The following is a 24589-nucleotide window of genomic DNA, read 5'->3' as shown; positions in this document are numbered from 1 at the left end:
TATAGATCAAATATGGCTCATCAAGATCTCAATATCTTCGATGATAACCAAAGAAACCGACTTACTATTTGGGAATGGTTGGCATTTCGCATTCAAACAAGATATGAAGAAGGTAAAACTCTTTTGTCATCTCGAAGATTGTTTCAACAGTTTTTGGTTGATGATTACACCATGCTAGAGGGATAAAGATTGAAATGGATACGTAACAATAAATCCAAGCTTCAAGTTTCAAATTATCGAAGCCATAATGAAGAAGGAGACCAAAGTCAAACACCTGGTTCAAGCACAGGAAAACGATCCCTCTTATCTTCACATTATGTTGGTAGTAGGAGATTTATGGATCAACTATACTATGATGGCATGGTTGTTTGTTGCAAAGTCGGCTTTCCAGACCTTTTCATTACTTTCACATGCAAACCAAATTGGCCTTAAATTCAATGAGCTTTGAATCCTCTCAACTTGAAGCCAAAAGATAGACCATATATCATTGCTAGAGTTTTTAAAATGAAGTTTGATAACCTATTATTTGACGTGACTAAGAAAGGCGTGTTAGGAAAAGTTCTAGCATGTAAGTTCACACTATTCATTCTTACTACACAATTTACATCTACTACTATTTATTTTTTGCTTCTCTACATTAATATTTTTATAATCTATGCTATTTATAACATACATGTACACCATAGAATCCCAGAAGAGAGGTTTTCCACATGCCCACCTCATAATCTTCTTACATCCATCAAATAAATATCTAACACCTGATGATATTGACTAAATTATATCTGTTGAGGTACCAGACCCTTTAAAACAAGCAAAGTTGTATAGTCTTGTAAAGAACCACATGGTACATGGCCCTTGTGGAATGGAAAATCCTAAATGTCCGTGCATGACAAATGGAAAGTGTTCAAAGTATTATCCGAAGAAGTTCCAAAATGTCACCATACTTGATTAAGATAGATATCCAGTTTATAGAAGAAGGGATAACAACTTTAAAATTGAGAAGAATGGAATCATGATTCATAGTGGTCATGTTGTTCCCCACAACCCACATTTGCTTATGAAATATGAAGCACACATCAACATGGAGTAGTGCAATAAAAGAACTTCTATTAAATATCTCTTTAAGTACATCAACAGGGGTTTTGATAGAATATCAACTGTTATTGTTCCAACTCCATATGGTGGTGAAGGAAATAATGATAAAATCAAGCAATACCTTGATTGTAAATATGTATCACTAAGCGAAGCGTGTTGGAGATTTTTTTCATATTCTATCCATGGAAGGAAACCGGTCGTTGAAAGATTGTTTTTCACATGGAAAGAGAGAACTCGGTGCACTACAAAGATTTTGAACAAATTGGCAATGTCCTTCTTAAGGCGAGTGTAACTGAATCCATGTTTACATCTTGGTTTGTGGAAAACAGAGAATATGCTGAATCCAAGCTATTGACATATGGACTATTTATGTTCAAGTTTGTTTATGTGAAGAAAACAAGACGTTTGAAACCAAGGAAAAGAGGTTACACAATTGGTCGCTTAATTTGGGTGCCTCCAACAAACAAGGAATTATATTATATACGGATGTTGTTGACAGTGAATAAATGGCCTATAAGTTATGATGATCTCAAGATTGATGAGGGGTTTAAACATGTAACTTTCAGAGAATATTTCTTTGCAATGGGATTTTTATAAGACGACAAAGAAGTCATTGAGGCAATAAAAAAGGCCTACAATTGGGGTTCTGGTGTATTTATGCAAAAATATTTTGTTGCCATGTTGTTATCAGCTTCAATGAATCGACCTGGTCATGTATGACATGACACTTGGATATAATTATAAGATGAAATTCTATTTGAACAATGGAATTTGTCTGATAATCTAGGTAATGGTAATATTATACATAACTGTCATACCCCAAATTTTACCCTGAGTTTTTCCATTGCATCAGCATAGCAAAATCATCTTATCATTCATTACATCCGTCAAAAAGTCTTTCATCAGGGCTTAGATGAAAAGTCAGGAGTTCTGGCATTTTATGTGGTATTGAGGACATTCATTCAGTCTCTATTGATTAAGAAGTCAAAAGGTTTGATTTCTTCATCTTAGTGCATCATCCATTCCATTGCATCATGTTTCAGAGGTCTAGAGGGTGATAATCAAGAGTATCATCGTCATCTGAATCTTTATAAAGTTTTAATTGTAATTTATAATTAGAAGTAAATGGTTCAGAATGATTCATTTGATTGTCTATTTACGATTATTCGATCAAGAATTCAATGCATTCACAAGATATTTGCATTTTCTACTTATCACATCATGCATTATGTCCCGCATAATGCTTAAAATATCAACCAAAATAAATTTTCGAATCTACAGACAAATCAGTTAAATCAATTTTCAAATATACGTTGAATTAGCGAGCGGAAAATTTCAAAATTAAGCTTGCATGCGTAAGTATTATTAATCTACAGTTCACGTAGTTTAGCCTGACGTGCTCGGTTTAATTTTTTTGATTATTTTTTCGGTCGCATTTTGATCAGACAAAACATTTTAACCAATCATTTTTTTTTTATTTTAAAATTTGATCAAAACCTGTCTGTTTTCTAGAAGTTTATTTCGCACTGATCATTTTGGTGCATTCATTTTTATTTTTTCGAACTTTTTTACGCTCAACTTTTACTAATTTTAATCCCTTTTATTTTTATTTTGTTTTCAAAATATTCAAAATAAATAAGTGGAATTTAATAAATAGTTGATTTATTTTTAATTTGTTTAAATAGAAATATTTTGATTTTTCTTTAATTAATTTCTAAAGCTATTTTTTATTTTTTATAGAATTGAATGGAAGGGTTGTGTAGACTTTGATCCAAATTAAGAGATCCTAATTGACTCATATTTAGGTAAGAGTTGCTGAAATAAAATAAAGGGAGACAAACTAGTAAACACACGTGTGATAAAAAGAGAAGGAAATGATTTTTTTATATTTAAAATAACCACTAATTTCAATTTAAATCCCTAAATAATCTATTTTAAAAAAAAAACAAACCACATTTCTTAACTGATGCGCCAGTTGAATTGGCGCATCCAATTAAACTAGAGAGGATGCGTTATTAGTCTTCGCACATGCATGCAAAACCAATGTATGTAAGCTCCACATGCATTGATGCATGTATGCGTGCATGTGTGTATGCGTCACACGTATTGGCACATGCTTGTGTGTGTGTGGAGCCTAGTTCTTTGGCGCATGCATGATTTTCTTCTTCTATAAATATCACCATCGCATCTCCATATTATTTCACACAACTTCTTATCCTCTTCCATTTTCCTTCAATTTCTCCAATCACCTTCAATTTTGTTTTCTTTAATCATGTCTAAATACATTCACAAGAGAAATATCCGATTATCAATGTCATGCATCGACAAAGGATCCTGTCAGCCATTATCAATGTTTTTGTATGCACTCACTATTGAAGAGTGTTAGTCAGAGATCAAACATAAGTTAGGTTGAGGAGTAACGTGCAATCAGAGATTTCTTAGGAAAAAACTTCATCCCTCGGTAGTCTCCCTCAGAGATTTTTCTTGTGAATGTATTCAGACATGATTAAAGAAAACAAAATTGAAGGTGATTGGAGAAATTGAAGGAAAATGGAAGAGGGTAAGAAGTTGTGTGAAATAATATGTAGATGCGAGAGTGGTATTTATAGAAGAAGCAAACCAGACATGCACCAAAGAACTAGACTCCACACACACACACACAGAAGCATGAGTCAATGCATATGGCGCATACACACCTGCATACATGCATGCACCAATACATGTGGTGCATACACACATGCGCACATGCATGCACCAATGCATGTGGCGCCTACATGCATTGGTTTTTCATGCATGCGGCAAGACTAATGACGCATCCTCTCTAGCTTAATTGGTTGCGCCAGTTCAATTGGCGCATCAGTTAAGAAAAGTGGTTATTTTAATATTTTTTTTGAAAAATAGGTTATTTAGGGATTTAAATTGTAAATTAATGGTTATTTAAAAAAAAAATTAGAAGGAAGGAATGATAGAGGAGAAATATTTTTTTCTCATCTGTGATAAAAAGGGGGATTGATTTTCTTTCATGTGAGAGAGAACTTTCTTTTGTCTTCACTTGGAACACACACAAAAAACCTCTGCACCTCCTTTCCTCTCCCCTCAATCGAAAAACACAACAACTCAACCCACCAAAACTCCACCTTAATTCTTCTATCAACCACCATCAAACCTCACCTTTTGTAAAACCTTGCTCGACCGACGCACCACCTACCTTAAACTCTTCCACTCCGGACCACCCTCTTGTTATAAATTATTAAGAATTAATAATATTGAGTGTGTTCTAAAATGATAAGAAAATATGCAAGTGAAGATTAATTTTGAATTCAGAAATAGGCAACACTTTGTGAAGTGTTGCAATAGATTTGAATTCAGAAATAGACAACTTCGTTAAGTGTTGAAAAATGAAAGTATGCAACTCTTGAAGAATGTCGCAGTATGTAAAACAACGTAACTTTTGATAAAAATACGTAACTTTTTGCAAAAGTTTGTAACTCTTGGTAAAAAAAAGTCGTTTCAGAAATTTACAAAGTACGTAACAACCTTGTGAAACAACACCAATATGACCTATAAATAATTCATTTTGAATTAAAAAAAACATAATAAAAACATATTTCTTCTTCACTAAAATTTCAGATACTCTTCACTACATTCGAGTTTTCATTGATCTTGTGCAAATTCGAGTATATGCTGAATTATCCTGAGTATTCTTGCATTCCAACTCTAAGACATTTGAGAATTCTTGAAATACTTATAAAAAAAATGATTTCATTCACAATTCTATCCTCGATCCATTTGTTTACGATCAATTTTTTTAGAATCATATAAATATCACAAATAATGACAATTAAGATTTCTATTTTAAATATTAAAAAAAAATCGGCGGTTCTAGAAAAAACCATGCTATCGACAGCTTACATTGTCACTGCCAAATACAGAAGAACGATAATGTTACTTTCTTTTATGGGTAATGCTAACTTGTGTCCCAAGGACACATGTTAAGAAATCCACAAATAGAAAATTTATTTTGGAAAAATAAATAAAATTGTTAATGATATATTTCTAATAAATTCAATACACATTTTTCAAGAATTTGTTTCTATATTCATCTCTTAACTTGTGTCCTTGGGGCACAAGTTAGCATTACCCTTGTTTTATATATCTCCTCATTAATACATTCAATGCGTTGGGAATGAACCTACTAAAATTGTTGTGGAGCTTAAAGGTTTTCATTGAAGCATTCAATGCCACTGTTGCTTTAGATTTGACGCATATTATTTATCATCAGGGTGATTACTATCCACTTTTTCAATCAGTGAGTCCCTCTTACTCTCTCTAACTATTTGTTGATAAAGATAGTATTCATTGTGCATCATGCATGAATCCTAGTTTAAATATAAAATAGATTTTAGTGCTATAGTTAATTTACTGTTATGTGCTGATGTGTTTGAAAGAAAAATTGAATGTATGTTTCTAATAATTTATAATGAATGTACAATCATAAATCGAAATTCAAAACGATAATCTGATTATATGAACCATAATATGCAATGTCAATAAAACATGATAGTTTTAACTAAAAGTAACTGGCATGTACAAACCTATATCTTACACATGTTATATAAGAGAATTGATATATTTTAAGATTATAAAGTGTTATAAATAATAGTTCGATAATTCTGCTTTGAAGCATCTTATTAAATTTTTCGAATGTCTCTTACGTAATTAAATTTCGCTCATGACAGTAAGTTTTCTTCAGAGTTCTACTTTATTTCATTATATTCTATATACACATATTTCGCTTTATTCATTCACAGAGAAAATAAAATATATATTAAATCAAGCATGAATATGAATTAAAAGGTAATCAATTTTAAAAATACATTTTGGTGGCTTAATTATAAAGTCTGGTTTCTTTTTCTTTATTTTTCAAAATTAATTTATATCGGTGTTAGACAAATCGGAGAAAAAAAAAGAATTGAAATTACGAGTTTGAAATTTTAAAGTATGATTTGGGTGATTACTTAATTAATCGAATTTATTAAGATTTATGATTTTAAATTATGCAATTGAGTTTTAATTTATATTTTATATGAGTAACATGTTTGTGTTCAAAATTGTGTGAGAACATTGTGATATTCCTTTGTCTCTATGTTGATTATATATTGATTTTTAGCAATGAGATGAATGAAACTTTAGAAACAAAGACGTTTCTAATTTTCACATTCAAGATGAATCATCTTTGACTAGTTGATACACTTTTGAGGATGAAAGTAAAGCGAAATATGAGGGTTATGAACTTAGTCAAACACATTATATTGAGAAAGTACTTGACAAGTTCAAACACTTACATTTCAAGAAAGTGAGTACTCCATTTGACCCTAGTGTCAAACATCAAAAGAATGATGGAAGAGCTGTGACTCAATTGGAAAATGAGTTCAAACTCTTAATTTATTTAGAGTTTGAAAATGAGTTCAATGAAGTTCAATACCGAGGGTACGTGTCTCATGAAAAAGGATACCATATAAATTTCACCTATGTGAATTTCGAGATGGTGCCTTCTCAAAGTGAGAGTTGGAGTTTCTCTCACAAAAAATTCATGAAACAGGAAAGCATATGACCATAAATAAGTGCTAAGCGAGATATGTAGTGGAAGAACCCTGAAAGAATGTGTGTAAGGTAACGTTGATCTAATCACATGAATTAATGGTTTAAAAGCATTGCTACTCAACATTCCGATTAGGCTTTGCGTTGTCCTCACTAAGGTTAAGTTTTAAATCGAAAGATATCTAACTGCATTAACATTCTTTATTTCTCTTTTTCTGGAATTGATCTTGTCATTATTACAACAAGTAGGGGATTGTTGTAAATTATTAAGAATTAATAATCTTGACTGTGTTCCAAAATGACAAGAAAATATGCAAGTGAAGATTAATTTTGAATTCAGAAACAGGCAACACTTGTGAAGTGTTACAATGTGTTTGAATTCAAAAATAGGCAACACTTCATGAAGTGTTGCAGTAGGTTTGAATTCGGAAATAGGCAACACCTCGTTAAGTGTTGCAAAATGAAAGTATGCAACTCTTGAAGAATGTTGCAGTAGGCAAAGCAATGTAACTTTTGATAAAAGTACGTAACTTTTGGCAAAAGTTTGTAACTCTTGGTAAAAAGTTGTTTCACCAAGGATCGCAACCTTGTGAAACAACATCAATATGACCTATAAATAATTCATTCCGAATTCAGAAAAAACATAACAAAAACATACACATTCTTCACAAAAATTTCAGATACTCTTCACTACATTTGAGTTTTCATCGGTCTTGTGTAAATTCGAGTATAGACTGAATTATCCTGGGTATTCCTGCGTTCCAACTCTAAGACATTTGAGAGTGTTTGAAATGGTTATAAGAAAAGTGATTTCGCTCACGATTCTAGCCTCGACCCATTTGTTTATAATCAATTTTCTTACACCTCTTACACCATAACTTCAAGCACTACCTTTGTAAATACCTCCCTCCGAACCTCAATATTCCATTTCCGTTCCACATCCACAACACATAATGCTCATTGTTCACAACCTTGCAAATATTTCTCAACAACTCAAACAACACTGTATCACTTCCATTTCCATAGTTCATCATCAACTTGTCACTTATGTTATAATGCCATAGTTTCCGATGAATCGAAACATTGGGAGCTACCGATTTGAGACTGTGTCGTTGTTGTGTTTTTTGGCTACATCGTTGAAGTCTTTTTGCAGGAAAAAGGAATGGTCTCAAACATGAAGATTCGTTTGATAATCCTTTGGTCAAGTTCGGCAAAAGCAAGTCAAGTGTCGAGATGTGTGGAAAGCAATACGAAACAACAACACCCCTCCCTTAACCTCTTTTCCAGACTGCGACTTTTGGTAGTCCCCTTTCTTTCGCATGTTTGGATCAGTGTTTTTCCTTCCTTGTGTTTCTTGTTATTGTTTTCATATATTGTTCTTTAGAGAGGGTTAAGACATGAGTGAGAAGGAGGGTTTTAATTTTTTTTGGAAGAGAAAACTTTTGTTGTTACTCTTGAATAAACTTTAATGTTATAGTTAATGAGTTTTATTAATAAGTTAATGGAGAGATTAAGAGTCTGTTGTAGTTGGAAGGTCAAGAGATAGTGGCCAAATTAATAGTATTTACTAGTTATTATGTTTCCTAGAATAGCTGAAGTTTCTGAGTCTGTATAAAGACCAAGAATGTACTCTAATGAAAAACAGAAGTTACAAAAGATTCGCTTTCTTCTGTCAAATTGGCATCAGAGCTAATGGCAAACATGATGAATCAAATGCCGTTGCCACGGCTAACGAAGTTAAATTACGAAAACTGGAGTATCCAAATGAAAGCTCTTCTCGGATCTCTAGACGCGTGGGAGGTGACCAAAGATGGGTTTGAAGAACCAACAGATATTGTGGGATATACGTCAGCTCAAAATAAGGCGTTGAAAGAGACGCGATCGAAGGATAAAATGACACTATACATGCTGTTTAGGGCTGTTGATGAATCAGGCTTCGAAAAGATTGCCGGTTCGACTACATCGAAAGAAGCGTGGGACACGCTAGAGAAAGTGTTCAAAGGAGCAGATCGAGTAAAGCAAGTTCGACTCCAAACACTTAGTGGCGAATTGGAGAGGATGCAAATGAAGGAGTCAGAAAATGTATCTGACTACATCACGCGTGTACAAAAGGTGGTGAACCAACTCACCAGAAATGACGAAACAGTAACTGATGCACGAGTTGTTGAAAAGATTTTGAGATCTTTAACAGATAAATTTGAGAATATTGTGTGTGCAATAGAAGAGTCGAAGGATCTTTCGACACTCTCAGTCGAAGAGCTCGCTGGTTCCCTCGAAGCACACGAACAACGTAAGATGAAAAAGAAGGAAGAAGGAGTAGAAGACGCAAATCAAACTAAGGAGCAAATCAAAGACGAAAAGGTACTCTTTTCTCAAAATTTTCGAGGAAGAGGACATGGTCGTGGAGGACGTGACAGTGGTCGAAGTGGTAGAGGCAGCAACTTCGAGAGAGGACAGTCGAGCCAGCAAAATTGGCGTGGCAAATGACGTGGTCAAAGAGGTGGTAGGTCGAACCATTCCAACTTTAAATGCTACAAGTGTGGGAAGTATGGTCATTATGTGAAGGATTGCAACTCATTCAAATGCTATAACTGTGATAAAGTGGGACATCTTGCAAAAGATTGTCGAATCGAAAAGAAGGTAGAAGAAACAACCAATCTAACTTTGGAAGCTGAAGCAAATGAAGGTTTTCTCTTGATGGCTCAAAATGAGATCAACTCAAATGACAATGTTTGGTATCTTGACTCAGGAGCAAGTAACCATATGTGTGGTCACAAACACTTGTTTAAAGAAATGAGAAAGATTGAAGATGTAAATGTATCTTTCGGAGATTCATCGAAAGTGAAGGTCGAAGGCAAGGGAACGATCCGTTACTTGCAGAAGGATGGGTTGATTGGATCAATTCAAGATGTTTATTATGTACCAAATCTTAAGACCAACATCTTGAGTTTGGGACAACTTACAGAAAAAGGTTATTCGATACTTATGAAAGAACGGATACTGCATTTGAAGGACAAGCTGGGACATCTGATTGCTCGTGTCGAAATGGAGAGAAATCGAATGTACAAACTGAATCTGATAAAAGTTCGAGAAAAATGTTTACAAGTAAGTGTCGAAGAAAAAACGTCACTATGGCATCTACGCTTTGGTCATCTACATCATGCTGGTTTAAAAAGGTTGGCGAAAAAGAACATGGTGCATGGACTACCAGATATGGATTATGAAGGAAAGTTCTGTGAAGAATGTGTGCTTAGCAAACAAACAAGAACTTCATTTCAAAAGAAGGCAGAATATCAAGCTAAGCATATCCTTGAATTGATTCACACCGACATATGTGAGACAATCACGCCAGAATCTTTCAGTAGCAAAAGATACTTTATTTCCTTTATCGACGATTACTCACGGAAGACATGGGTTTATTTCTTGAAAGAAAAGTCTGAAGCATTCAAGGTGTTCAAAAGGTTCAAAGTAATGGTGGAGAAGGAAACCGACAGACACATTAAAGCAGTTCGATCTGATAGAGGTGGTGAGTATACTTCGACAACCTTTATGAAGTATTGTGAAGAGCATGGCATAGGGAGATTTCTAACTGCAACATACTGTAATACCCCAAAAATTTACCCTTCATTTTTCCTGGAAGCATACGCTTTACACCTCATGCATGCATTCATTTTTAGGTCATTTAACATTAGATACATTGCATTTCATCATGTCAATTAGAATTAGATCCAAAAAACTTTAAAAAAAAAAAAACGAAAAAAAAATGAAAAAAAAAACGAAAAAAAAAAGAAAACGAAAAAAAAAGAAGTTAAAAATAAATAAATAAATAAATAAAATATAACAATTTTTTTTGGACTTGGGTCTCCCTCATTTGAGCCCACTACCCACGAAAATCAGTCTATAAATACTGAAGTTTCAGTAGAGGAAAACACACTTGGAGTTACACTGGGAGATTCACTGGAGAAAGATTTTGAGAGAAGGAAACCTAGGAACTACTCTGCAGCGACCTTCAGGCAGCCCTGAGAAGTTCACTCCGCCTCACACAAACCATAGTATTACTTTGCAGATCCGGCCGTACCATTCAATCTTAATCAATCTCTCCAATCAGGTTTGCCATATATCCATCATCTTTATGCCTTTAATTTGAATGCTCTAAATGTATGAGGTATTATGGGTGAATTTGATACCCTTTTGATGCATGTGTTTGACAAGAGGTTTAGGCCTCCTACCCTTGATTGCTTTTTGTGAGCTTTTTGTGAATTTTGATGGAATTATTCATGTGGTTACATTTTGATTTAGGGGAAACTCTTGGTTACCCTATTTTGTTTCTCTAACCTGTCTTTGTGTTGCCATTGCATTGTTTTCCCTGGATTTCACCTTGTTTGTCTAACCTTTCTGTTGAGTTTTCGTGAGGGCTCACATACTCTTGCAGGGATACCATCCGAAGGTTTATCCTGATTAATCGTATTGACTGATTTTCTTTGATGGTCTAGCTGGAGAGATCTCAGGGTTGCTAATCCTTTAATTGCTGTAACTTCGGATCTTTATCCGTGTGGTAATTTTTTCCTTTTCTCGTACTTTATCGCTTTCTTAGTTGAAAGACCTCGATAGGAGGCAATGTTTGAGCCCCTTGGTGGCATTTTACTTTGAGATACATGTTTTGTGTTTTGTATTCATATCCCCACATGTAGCGCGGTTCCTTCGTCAAGGACTGCCTGTTTGCCCTCGAGCATCCCAAACCCTAAAACCCAAAGCAACACGTTTACTCCTTCTACTACAGGCGAGTAAGTCTCCAAAGGTCGAGCATCCGGTAGATTGCGTAGTGACGTCGTTCGTCCAAAACCCAATCCACAACCCCGTAGTTAGCCGAACTACGGCTTTCTCTGATTCTCATTCCAGATGAGATACGTAGGCATAAGACACGATGTCTCAGTGAGCACACATCCCCCTAACCCATAGGTCAGCCGAGCTACAAAGACTCTGATTCTCATATTTAGATGAGATACGTATGCAGTGGATGCGACATCCGCGCGAGTCATTTCTCTTAACCTTTTTAGTAAATAAACACATTAGGTAAACCCACACCCTTTAGACGAAAACCACAAAAGTGGATCCAGTAGAGTACTACGAATGCGTAGGGGTGCTAATACCTTCCCTTCGCATAACCGACTCCCAAACCCAAGATTTGGTTGCGAGACCCCGTCTTGTCCTTTCCTTTTTCAGGTTTACTTCGAGCGTTTCCTTTCCCTCCTTCGGGATGAATAACGCACGGTGGCGACTCTTCTATCTTTTTCCTTCGCCGGTTGTTTTTTTCGCGCACTGTATTTTTCAGATTGCGACAGCTGGCGACTCTGTTGGGGACACTAAGAAGTTGACCTCTTGCTGGTCAATCTTCCCTAAGCGAGTCCCTCCTAGCTTGTTTGATTTCTTGTTTATTGGGTGTTCATGCTTTTGTACATTTATTTGCTTACCCGCTTGCATGCATCTGTTGTATCTGTTGGATCTGTTTGTTTGTTTGTTGGGATGGGATGTTCTACGAGAGATAAGCCCATTACCCAGGCTTGAGTGTACACACAGGTTTTAGAGTGGATGATCATGAGGCTTGCGTGGCATGTTGCTACGTTAAGTCATTCGTGAAGAACCACACCCAGACGAGGTTTCTCTTGGATATATTATGTCCTACGGATGTTCCGTAACGACATGATGTTCCTTTAGAAATCGTCGACTCTGGTGACCATTTCCCGAGAACTCAGTCGAGGCCTCTCCTCCGAGACGTGATTATGTTAGCTCTGGTGGGCGCATTCTCGTTGATCAATCCGAGGACCCCGAGACTGGGAACTTGCTTTAGGATGTCCTGTTGAGGGGAGTCAGTGGAGGTCTTTTATCCCGTAATAATGCCAAACCTTCAGTGGTAAACGTATTATTCGCGACTGAAGGGCTGAAGTTGACGAACTTCTGTTCTTAGAACCTACCAGTGAGGGGCGGGCTAAATTCAGCAAACCTTAACCTCCAACCAACCCGGTTTTCTGGAGCAGAGCTTCGATCTTGTATTATATTCCTCAGTGGTTTTCTCTTCAGACAGTGTAACCCGACAGATGTTCAAGCAGATACAGCAATCCTGATTGACATACCACTGCATTGCATTCACATCATTTGCATTCATATCATTTAACACATGTTTATCCATTCCCGGGGGTTCATATCTTCTTCTTGATTCTAGTCGGGGTTTTCTTCTTACACTGTTTATCAAATGTGAGACTGGAATCAAGGGGTTATAATACCTTTTGGAATTGATAAACATGTCATTGCATTTGCATAGTCATCAGCATGTCTTGCATAACAGGTATCGCCGCAGTGTTCTCATATTGTTTGGTGTCCCACTAGCAGGATAGTTGACTCAGGCATTCACCGATACGGTACCCGAAGGGATCAACAGAGGCAAAGGATGATGGACCGGCGTTTCGACACCCTTCCAATGTCGTACGCTCAGTTGCTTTCTAGTCTTCAACAATTACAACTTGTGCAACTGCGCACTCTGGCTCCTCCTATTGGTAGACTTCCGGTGGGTTACGACGCCAACGCTAGGTGTAGCTTCCACTCTGGGACACCTGGCCACAATATTGAGAACTGCAAAGCTTTTAAGCACGTAGTTCAGGACCTCATAGATTCAAAGGCCATCGACCTTGCACCGGCTCCGAATGTCGTTAACAATCCCATGCCCCAACATGGTAGTGCAAACATTAATATGATGGAAGGAAAAGCCAAGTCCATTAAGGATGTGTTGAAGTTGAAGACTCCATTGTTGGATATCAAAGGATGCTTGCTGAAGGCCGATGTTTTCCCCGGTTGTGGGAAGGGTTGTTTGGATTGTGCCACTCAGAGTGGAGGTTGTTTGAAGCTACAGCAGGGTATCCAGGCCTTGCTCGACAAAGGTATCCTCCAGGTTGAAGATTTGTCTGTCCAAGAGTCTGTGGAAGAGGTTAAAGCGGGTGCCTCTATCTCATCCTTTAAGCAGGCACGGGCCGTGGTGGATTCAGGTGTTGCTCCCGGTTGGGGGCGTCTGTTGGAATTACCAGTGAAAGAAGATAAGTTCGGGATTGGGTATCAGCCAGTTTTGACTTCTACAACACTTCAGGGGCCGATCACTTTCTCCAGTGCTGGCATCATTCAGTATGGTCAAGTCTCTGCAGTCAACGAAGAAGATGGGGATAGTGATTGTGACATTGACAACTGGGTGCGTCCGAGGATCCCGGGTGAAGTCATCAACAATTGGTCTTCTGAAGAGATTATCCAAGTCACTCTTCTTAAAGAGTAATTTTCTTTGTTTATTCATGCATATCCAAGTCTTACGTTCCGCCCAGGGCGTAATGACTCATTGTAAGGCCCGTCTATGTGACACTTGCATTTTTATCATAAATAAATGACGTATTTTTGCATTCAAATATTTCGTTCCCTGTCTTTCTATTTTTGCAGTTTTTCAAAATAAAAAATGGCAATGTTTTGTTTAGTTTTCACTTCTTGTTCACACTCATAAGCACATACCATCACTCATGCAGATGCACATCACCGGATCCTATTGATAACGATTCTGCTATGGCTCGCTTCGACTTTGAAAATCCAATCTTTCAAGCTGAAAAAGAGGGTGATGAAGACTGTGAACTCCCTGAAGAACTTGCCAGGTTCTTAAAACAGGAAGAAAGGGTCATTCAACCGTATCAAGATCCTGTTGAAGTGATTAATCTCGGCACCGAGGACGCCAAGAGAGAAATCAAGATAGGGGCTGCTTTAGAAGACAATGTGAAGAAAGGGCTGATTGAATTGCTGCAAGAATACGTTGACATCTTTGCCTGGTCTTATCAGGACATGCCTGGGCTGGACACAGACATCGTGGTACACCGCTTGCCTCTCAAAGAAGGTTGTCCTCCGGTCAAGCAGAAGCTCAGAAGAACAAGACCAGAGATGGCTGTCAAGATAAAGGAAGAAGTGCAAAAGCAGTTGGAGGCAGGGTTTCTAGCGGTCACCAATTATCCGCCATGGGTTGCAAACATCGTCCCAGTACCTAAGAAGGATGGAAAGGTACGGATGTGTGTCGACTACCGGGATCTGAACAGAGCTAGCCCTAAAGATGATTTCCCATTACCTCACATCGATGTTTTGGTGGATAATACAGCTCAGTTCTCGGTATTCTCTTTCATGGATGGCTTTTCTGGCTATAACCAAATCAAGATGGCACCAGAAGACATGGAAAAGACAACTTTCTTAACCCCATGGGGCACCTTCTGCTACAAGGTGATGCCGTTTGGTCTGAAAAATGCCGGAGCAACATATCAACGAGCTATGGTGACTCTGTTCCATGATATGATTCATCATGAAATCGAGGTTTATGTGGACGATATGATTGCCAAATCTCAGACAGAAGAAGAACATTTGGTGAATTTGCAGAAACTGTTTGAGCGTTTGAGGAAATTCAAACTGAGACTTAATCCGAACAAGTGCACTTTCGGGGTGAGATCGGGAAAATTGCTGGGTTTTATTGTTAGCGGAAAAGGGATTGAGGTGGATCCTGACAAAGTGAAGGCAATACAGGAAATGCCAGAGCCAAGAACAGAGAAGCAAGTCCGTAGTTTCTTAGGGAGGTTGAACTACATTGCAAGGTTCATCTCTCACCTAACAACCACGTGTCAGCCAATTTTCAAATTGCTGAAGAAAGATCAGGCTATCAGGTGGAATGAAGATTGTCAAAGGGCTTTCGAGAAGATAAAAGAGTATCTACAGAAACCTCCGATCCTTATACCTCCAGTTCCTGGGAGACCTTTGATAATGTACCTATTAGTGACTGAGAACTCGATGGGGTGTGTATTGGGACAGCATGACGAGTCTGGTCGAAAAGAGCATGCCATATACTACCTTAGCAAAAAGTTTACCGACTGTGAAGTCAAATATTCGCAGCTTGAGAAAACTTGCTGTGCTTTGGCCTGGGCTGCTCGCCGACTGAGGCAGTATATGTTGAACCATACTACCTTGTTGATTTCTAAGATGGATCCAGTGAAATAAATATTCGAGAAGCCAGCTCTCACCGGAAGGGTCGCTCGTTGGCAAATGATTTTAACAGAGTATGATATTCAGTACACGTCACAGAAGGCCATCAAAGGTAGTATTCTGTCAGACTACCTTGCCGAGCAGCCGATTGATGATTATGAGCCGATGAAGTTTGAATTCCCTGATGAAGACATCATGTTCCTCAAGATGAAAGACTGTGAAGAGCCAGTTGTTGAGGAGGGACCTGATCCAAACGAAAAGTGGACTTTGTTGTTTGATGGGGCTGTCAATGCTAGAGGAAGTGGAATTGGTGCTGTCATTACAACTCCGAAAGGTGCCCACATACCTTTCACCGCTCGTTTGACTTTTGAGTGCACAAATAATGAAGCTGAGTACGAGGCCTGTATCTTGGGTATTGAGCAAGCCATTGATTTGAGAATCAAGACTTTGGACATCTTCGGAGATTCAGCTCTGGTGATCAATCAAGTGAATGGTGATTAGAATACTCTCCAGCCCACTCTGGTCCCCTACAAAGACTACACGAGAAGACTGTTGACTTTCTCCACAACAGTAAAATTGTATCATATACCTCGTGATGAGAACCAGATGGCAGACGCACTTGCTACTCTATCCTCCATGATCAAGGTAATTCGCTGGAACCATGCTCCCAGGATCGATGTGATGCGCCTTGACAGGGCCGCATATGTGTTTGCTGCTGAACTGGTAGTCGATGACAAGCCCTGGTATCACGATATCAAGTGCTTTCTGAAGAATCAAGAGTACCCTGCAGAGGCATCCAACAACGACAGAAAGACTTTGAGAAGATTGGCAGGAAGTTTCTTCTTGAACAAAGACAATGTGCTGTATAAGAGGAACTTTGACATGGTTTTGCTCAGATGCGTGGACAGACACGAGGCGGACATGTTAATGCAGGAAGTTCATGAAGGTTCCTTCGGTACTCATGCCGGCGGACATGCAATGGCTAAGAAATTGTTGAGAGCGGGTTATTATTGGATGACCATGGAATCAGATTGCTTCAAATATGCTCGGAAGTGTCATAAATGCCAGATTTATGCTGATAAGGTGCATGTGCCGCCAAATCCTCTGAATGTGATGACTTCGCCGTGGCCGTTTTCTATGTGGGGCATTGACATGATTGGAAAGATTGAGCCGACCGCTTCCAATGGGCATCGCTTCATCCTTGTTGCCATCGACTATTTCACCAAGTGGGTCGAAGCAGCGTCGTTCGCGAATGTCACCAGACATGTGGTTGCCCGTTTCATCAAGAAAGAAATCATTTGTCGCTATGGGATTCCTGAAAGAATCATTACTGATAATGGTTCTAATATCAACAACAAAATGATGAAGGAGTTGTGTCAGAACTTCAACATTCAGCATCACAATTCTTCCCCTTACCGCCCTAAGATGAACGACGTTGTTGAGGCGGCAAATAAGAACATAAAGAAGATTGTGCAGAAGATGGTCGTCACGTACAGAGATTGGCATGAGATGCTACCCTTCGCCTTGCATGGGTACCGTACTTCAGTACGTACGTCGATTGGGGCAACCCCTTACTCCCTGGTGTATGGTATGGAAGCAGTCCTACCTGTTGAAGTGGAGATTCCTTCTCTAAGAGTCCTGTTGGATGTCAAGTTAGACGAAGCCGAATGAATTCGGACAAGGTTCAATGAGTTGAGTCTTATCGAAGAGAAGCGAATGGCAGCCATTTGTCATGGGCAGTTGTATCAGAGTCGGATGAAGAGAGCCTTTGATCAGAAAGTGCGTCCTCGTTGTTTCCAAGTCGGAGATTTAGTGTTGAAAAAGATCCTTCCTCCTCAGACAGATCACAAGGGCAAGTGGACTCCTAACTATGATGGACCGTATATTTTCACCAAGGTTTTTGATGGTGGGGCCTTAATGCTTGCAACTATGGATGGTGAAAACTTCACTTCCCCTGTGAACTCAGACACGGTTAAAAAATACTTCGCATAAAATAGACCCGCTGGACAGTAAAAAGAATAGTCCAGGCAAAAATGGGCATCCCGACGAACCAAGAAAATGAAAAGGTTCGGGCAAAAATTAGGGATTAAAAATGAAAAGATCGTACACCCGGTAAGTTGAAAACCTGAAAAGGCAACTTAGGCAAAAATGGGTATCCCGGTGGATTGAAAACCCGAAAAGGGAGATCCAGGCAAAAGTTAGGGATTAAGCGAATGACTGCGTTCTGAGTTAGTTCTGAATCTCATCTCATGTCGATGACTGGAAATTTTCGAAAGGTAGGAAACAGTCCAATCACCTTTTCAGAAGGCTGATCATCTGGAGGATCTTGAAGACGGGCAAGTCATAGCAGAATTGGAACCCAATAGAAATCCATTTCACATTGCCATTAGATTAATTTCTGTTTTTATCTTTTGTGCGATTACCTCTTTCCAGGGATTGCTTCCTGATGTAAATGCCTATTCAGAGGCCATTCAATCAATAAAATCATGTTATTCAGTATATCTCTATTTTCATTTTCATTTTACTGTTTTGTTTGTAAAAATGACGTCCGAATTTTTGATAAACATTGCATCATGACACATAAGGGCTTTACAGGTACATGCTCAATAAACATTTAAAATTGCTGTAAATTTTAAGTGCTTTGGATCGTCTATTCAGAACAGGTACCCTCGGGGCATTTCCTTAAAATCCCCTGCAGATGATCGTGAATATCTTCCCCAGTGAAGTCACCAACAGACGAATCCGGTGTCTTATCCCTGCAGAGCTGACCAGAGTGTTGGATTCTTCAATCCCCAGCAGTTTCTCACCACCGTACTTCCCCAAGCGGTTGTTTCAGAATATACACTCCCCAGTAGAGTTGACAGTACCAGATTGTATACCCCCAGCGGAGTTGACAGTGCCAGACTGTATCTTCCCAGCAGAAGTGGCTGCTCCTTAGAGTTCGAGGCCAGATCGATAATCCCAATGCCAGATCCATGGTTTCTTTCCTTGAAGCAGAACCTCGGTACCGTATCGGTGTTTGCTTCCCTTGCTGAGTCATCTCTCGCAAATCGTGGTTGCCAGAACCACTATCGCTTTCCCCAACAGCAGGTTTTCAGTGTCGTTCTCTCCCTAGTCAGAATCTCGGTATTTCGTCATTGCTAGAACACCGTGTGGCGGGTCATTTCCCCACAGAATTCTTTGCGTTGTGCATCTCCATCAGCCTTGCCAGGGTCCAGAAGATGGTGATCATTTCCCCAGCAGATCCCCTTGCCGCAGCTTGGCATTCTACCCAGCATTTCGCATCCCTGCATGTAGAATCATATTGCATTGCATCCTTCCAAATCGTGTAGCATTTCCATTTTCATGGAGCATTACGCCATTGAAAGATTCATACATACGCATGTAAGCATAAAACATTCTCGGTATCCCAAGTGATTAACCAGAAGTTGTTTCCAGTGCTCAGACTGAAGATTGTTCATGACTTACCTTTGTTATCCCCAGCAAGTGTCATCGGCCCATGCGTTGCCTTTATTATCATTCCCTATTTCTGCCAATGTTGACAGGCATGAAGTTTTCCGGTATCCAGATCGAAGTGGCGTTCAAGCCAATTTCCGATATTCAGATCGAAGTGGCGTTCAGGCCAATTTCCGATATTCAGATCGAAGTGGCGTTCAGGCCAATTTCCGATATTCAGATCGAAGTGGCGTTCAGGCCAGTTTCTGGTATTCAGACCGAAGTGGCGTTCAGGCCAGTTTTCCGATGTCCAGATCGAAGAAGTTTCCGACGTTCAGGTCGATGCAACTTGTGGCGTTCAGGTCAGTTTTCCCGATATTCAAATCGAAGTGGTATTCAGGCCAAGTCTTTCCGATGTTCAGATCGAAGAAGTTTCCGACGTTCAGGTCGATGCGACTTGTGGCATTCAGGCCAATTTTCCGATGTTCAGATCGAAGTCATTTCCAGTATTCAGACTGATGAGCGGCATTCAGGCCATGGTTATTTCTGTGTTACCATTTATTTTGGTATCCAAGTTAACATTCTTTTTCGGTATTCAGACTGACTCTCACCGTACCAGACGGATTCTTCTTTCAAGACCACCTCTTTGCCGATTCTGACAGACATTGTTACTTCACTTCACTTCAGTGCAAATTTTTGGGCTTTTATTGTATTCAATCCCTTGATACCTCGAAAGTACGAAAGCAGCTGCCATCTTCTTTCCGGGTCTCCAGTTGATTGAATAGGGGCAGCTGTAATACCCCAAAATTTACCCTTCATTTTTCCTGGAAGCATACACTTTACACCTCATGCATGCATTCATTTTTAGGTCATTTAACATTAGATACATTTCATTTCATCATGTCAATCAGAATTAGATCCAAAAAACTAAAAAAAAAAAAAAAACGAAAAAAAAGAAAAAAAAAAAAAGAAAAAAAAGTTAAAAATAAATAAATAAATAAAATTAATTAAATAAATAAATAAAATATAACAAATTTTTTTGGACTTGGGTCTCCCTCATTTGAGCCCACTACCCATGAAAATCAGTCTATAAATACTGAAGTTTCAGTAGAGGAAAACACACTTGGAGTTACACTGGGAGATTCACTGGAGAAAGATTTTGAGAGAAGGAAACCTAGGAACTACTCTGCAGCGACCTTCAGGCAGCCCTGAGAAGTTCACTCCGCCTCACACAAACCATAGTATTACTTTGCAGATCCGGCCGTACCATTCAATCTTAATCAATCTCTCCAATCAGGTTTGCCATATATCCATCATCTTTATGCCTTTAATTTGAATGCTCTAAATGTATGAGGTATTATGGGTGAATTTGATACCCTTTTGATGCATGTGTTTGACAAGAGGTTTAGGCCTCCTACCCATGATTGCTTTTTGTGAGCTTTTTGTGAATTTTGATGGAATTATTCATGTGGTTACATTTTGATTTAGGGGCAACTCTTGGTTACCCTATTTTGTTTCTCTAACCTGTCTTTGTGTTGCCATGACATTGTTTTCCATGGATTTCACCTTGTTTGTCTAACCTTTCTGTTGAGTTTTCGTGAGGGCTCACATACTCTTGCAGGGATACCATCCGGAGGTTTATCCTGATTAATCGTATTGACTGATTTTCTTTGATGGTCTAGCTGGAGAGATCTCAGGGTTGCTAATCCTTTAATTGCTGTAACTTCGGATCTTTATCCGTGTGGTAATTTTTTTCTTTTCTCGTACTTTATCGCTTTCTTAGCTGGAAGACCTCGATAGGAGGCAATGTTTGAGCCCCTTGGTGGCATTTTACTTTGAGATACATGTTTTGTGTTTTGTATTCATATCCCCACATGTAGCGCGGTTCTTTCGTCAAGGACTGCCTGTTTGCCCTCGAGCATCCCAAACCCTAAAACCCAAAGCAACACGTTTACTCCTTCTACTACAGGCGAGTAAGTCTCCAAAGGTCGAGCATCCGGTAGATTGCGTAGTGACGTCGTTCGTCCAAAACTCAATCCACAACCCCGTAGTTAGCCGAACTACGACTTGCTCTGATTCTCATTCCTGATGAGATACGTAGGCATAAGACGCGATGTCTTAGCGAGCACACATCCCCCTAACCCATAGGTCAGCCGAGCTATGAAGACTCTGATTCTCATATTCAGATGAGATACGTATGCAGTGGATGCGACATCCGCGCGAGTCATTTCTCTTAACCTTTTTAGTAAATAAACACATTAGGTAAACCCACACCCTTTAGACGAAAACCACAAAAGTGGATCCCGTAGAGTACTACGGATGCGTAGGGGTGCTAATACCTTCCCTTCGCATAACCGACTCCCGAACCCAAGATTTGGTTGCGAGACCCCGTCTTGTCCTTTCCTTTTTCAGGTTTACTTCGAGCGTTTCCTTTCCCTCCTTCGGGATGAATAACGCACGGTGGCGACTCTTCTGTCTTTTTCTTTCGCCGGTTGTTTTTTTCGCGCACTGTATTTTTCAGGTTGCGACACATACTCACCTCAACAAAATGGGGTGGCTGAAAGGAAGAATCAAACAGTCCTTGACATGGTTCGTTCAATGCTTAAAAGCAAGAACATGCCAAAGGAATTTTGGGCAGAAGCTGTACAATGTGCCATTTATGATCAGAATCGATGTCCACATTCGAAGTTAGAAGATCAAACACCACAAGAAGCGTGGAGCGAACAGAAGCCAACAGTTTCTCATCTCAAAGTATTTGGAAGTGTGGCTTATGCACACATACCAGATCAACGAAGAACGAAACTTGAAGACAAAAGTCAGAAATACATACTCATTGGGTATGATGAGAAAACAAAAGGGTACAAGCTATTTGATCCCATAAGAAATAAGGTGATAGTGAGTAGAGACGTTCGAATAAACAAAGCAAGTAAGTGGGACTGGAACAGTTCGACAGAAGCTATCGTCGAAGTTGAAGAATCATCTGTCGTTGTACCACCAAACATTTCAACAAAACTTGAAGATTCTAACAATGAAGATGAACCTCCACAACCCAGAATGCGAAGTTTGCAAGATCTGTATGATTCGACAAGTGAAGTGCACCTTATATGTCTCTTGGCAGATGCTGAAAACATCAGTTTTGAAGAAGCAGTACGAGACAAGAAGTGGAAAAGTGCCCTGGACGAAGAGATAAGGGCGATTAACCACAACAACACTTGGGAGCTAGTTGAATTGCCAAAAGGTAGTCAACCCATTGGTGTAAAGTGGGTATTCAAGAAAAAGATGAACGCTCAAGGAGAAATAGAACGATACAAAGCGAGACTTGTTGCGAAGGGATACAAACAGAAAGTAGGAGTTGATTATGACGAAGTATTTGCACCTGTTGCAAGAATGGAGACAATTCGATTACTCATATCTCAAGCTGCTCAATACAAATGGCCAATATTTCAAATGGATGTCAAAATAGCTTTTCTGAATGGTGTACTCGAAGAAGAAGTCTATGTTGAACAACCACTCGGGTACATGAAAGCTGGAGAAGAGAAGAAGGTACTGAAATTGAAGAAAGCGCTATATGGGCTGAAGCAAGCACCGCGGGCATGGAACACACGTATCGACACATATTTCAAGGAGAACGGGTTCGAGCAATGTCCGTACGAACATGCCCTCTATGTGAAGAAAAATGGAAGGAATGTATTACTTGTTGCTCTCTATGTCGATGATCTTATTTTTCTGGGCAGTAATGATCAGATGATAGAATAATTCAAAAGCACAATGACACGTGAATTCGAGATGACAGACTTAGGCCTGATGAGATTCTTTCTTGGTCTGGAGGTTCGACAAGAAGAAACATGAATCTTCATCTCACGAGAAAAATATGCAAAAGAAATCTTGAAAAAATATAAGATGGAAAGCTGTAATCTGGCTTCGACGCCAATGGAACCAGGAACAAAGTTGTCGAAATTTGATGGAGGAGAACGTGTCGAAGCCGGAAAATACCGAAGTTTGGTAGGAAGTCTTCGCTATCTCACATGTACAAGACCAGATATCTCATTAAGTGTAGGCATTGTAAGTCGATTCATGGAGGAGCCAGTTTACACACATTGGAAAGCATTGAAGCGAATTCCGAGGTACATCCAAGGAACAGTGTCACTTGGGATGTTCTACTCGAATTCAGACAAATACAAGTTGGTTGGTTACTCTGACAGTGATTGGTGCGGAGACATAGACGATCGAAAAAGCACTTCTGGATATGTGTTCTTCATGGGAAATACTGCATTCACTTGGCTTTCTAAAAAGCAACCAATAGTAACACTTTCGACATGTGAAGCAAAATATGTAGCAGCATCCTGGTGCATTTGTCATGCAATATGGCTCAGAAGATTGATGAGTAAAATGGAGCTAAAACAGAAAGGTGCAACAATAATACAAGTTGACAACAAGTCAACAATTGAGTTAGCAAAGAATCCAGTAAACCATGAAAGGAGCAAACACATTGACGTCCGCTTCCACTTCATTCGAGAACACGTGAAGGAAGGAAATGCCGAATTGAAACATGTAGCAAGTAAGGACCAAGCAACCGACATTTTCACAAAACCACTATCAAAATAAATCTTCGACAGAGGCAAGAAATTGATAGGCATGATGAATAGAAGAAACATTTAAGTTTACAGAGGAGTTTTGTTGAACAAACTTTAGTGTTATAGTTAATGGGTTTTATTAATAAGTTAATGGAGAGATTAAGAGTCAGTTGTAGTTGGAAGGTCAAGAGATAGTGGCCAAATTAATAGTATTTACTAATTATTATATTTCCTAGAATAGCTGAAGTTTCTGAGTCTGTATAAAGACCAAGAATGTACTCTAATGAAAAACAGAAGTTACAAAAGATTCACTTTCTTCTGTCAGTTACAGGGAAGAAGGAAACTTGAGGGAGGAGAAGAGGAATGAATTCTTTTTCTTGATCCTTTCATGCCTGCCATGTATCTGATTTATGAGTGGAAGTGAGGTTTTTTTTGAAAATCTCTCTTCTTCCTTATTTGCCTTGTTCGCTTTTTTTTCTTTCTCCTTTTTTTTTGCTTTTTTAAATTTTATTTTATTTTTCTTATTTTTATTTTTATTTAATATTATTATTATTAACATTATTATTATTATTATTATTATTATTATTATTATTTATCATCATAATAATAATAATTATTATTGGTTATTATTTACTATTATTACTATTATTGATTATTATATACTATTATTATTATTATTATTATGATTATCTACTATTATTATTGTTAATTATTACTATTAACATTATTATTATTATTACTAATATTATTGTTTATTATTATTATATTTAGTTATTATTAATTATTATTGATATTATTGTCATTATATATTATTATTATTAATATATATTTATTAACTAATATTA

At 38.4% G+C, this 24589-nt stretch overlaps 1 protein-coding gene across 1 annotated transcript; it reads left to right on the top strand.

The window, feature by feature from the left end:
• The first annotated feature begins 23070 nt into the window (after positions 1-23070).
• Positions 23071-23775, top strand: LOC127138091 (secreted RxLR effector protein 161-like). The gene has a single exon (XM_051064495.1). The coding sequence runs from the start codon at positions 23071-23073 to the stop codon at positions 23773-23775; it is 705 nt and encodes a 234-aa protein (XP_050920452.1).
• Positions 23776-24589: the final 814 nt, after the last annotated feature.

Source organism: Lathyrus oleraceus, chromosome 4 (assembly GCF_024323335.1).
Source record: "Lathyrus oleraceus cultivar Zhongwan6 chromosome 4, CAAS_Psat_ZW6_1.0, whole genome shotgun sequence".
In the NCBI taxonomy this organism is placed as follows: domain Eukaryota; kingdom Viridiplantae; phylum Streptophyta; class Magnoliopsida; order Fabales; family Fabaceae; genus Lathyrus; species Lathyrus oleraceus.
Note: the sequence above shows the minus strand (reverse complement) of the source record. Positions and strands in the feature narration are given on the sequence as shown.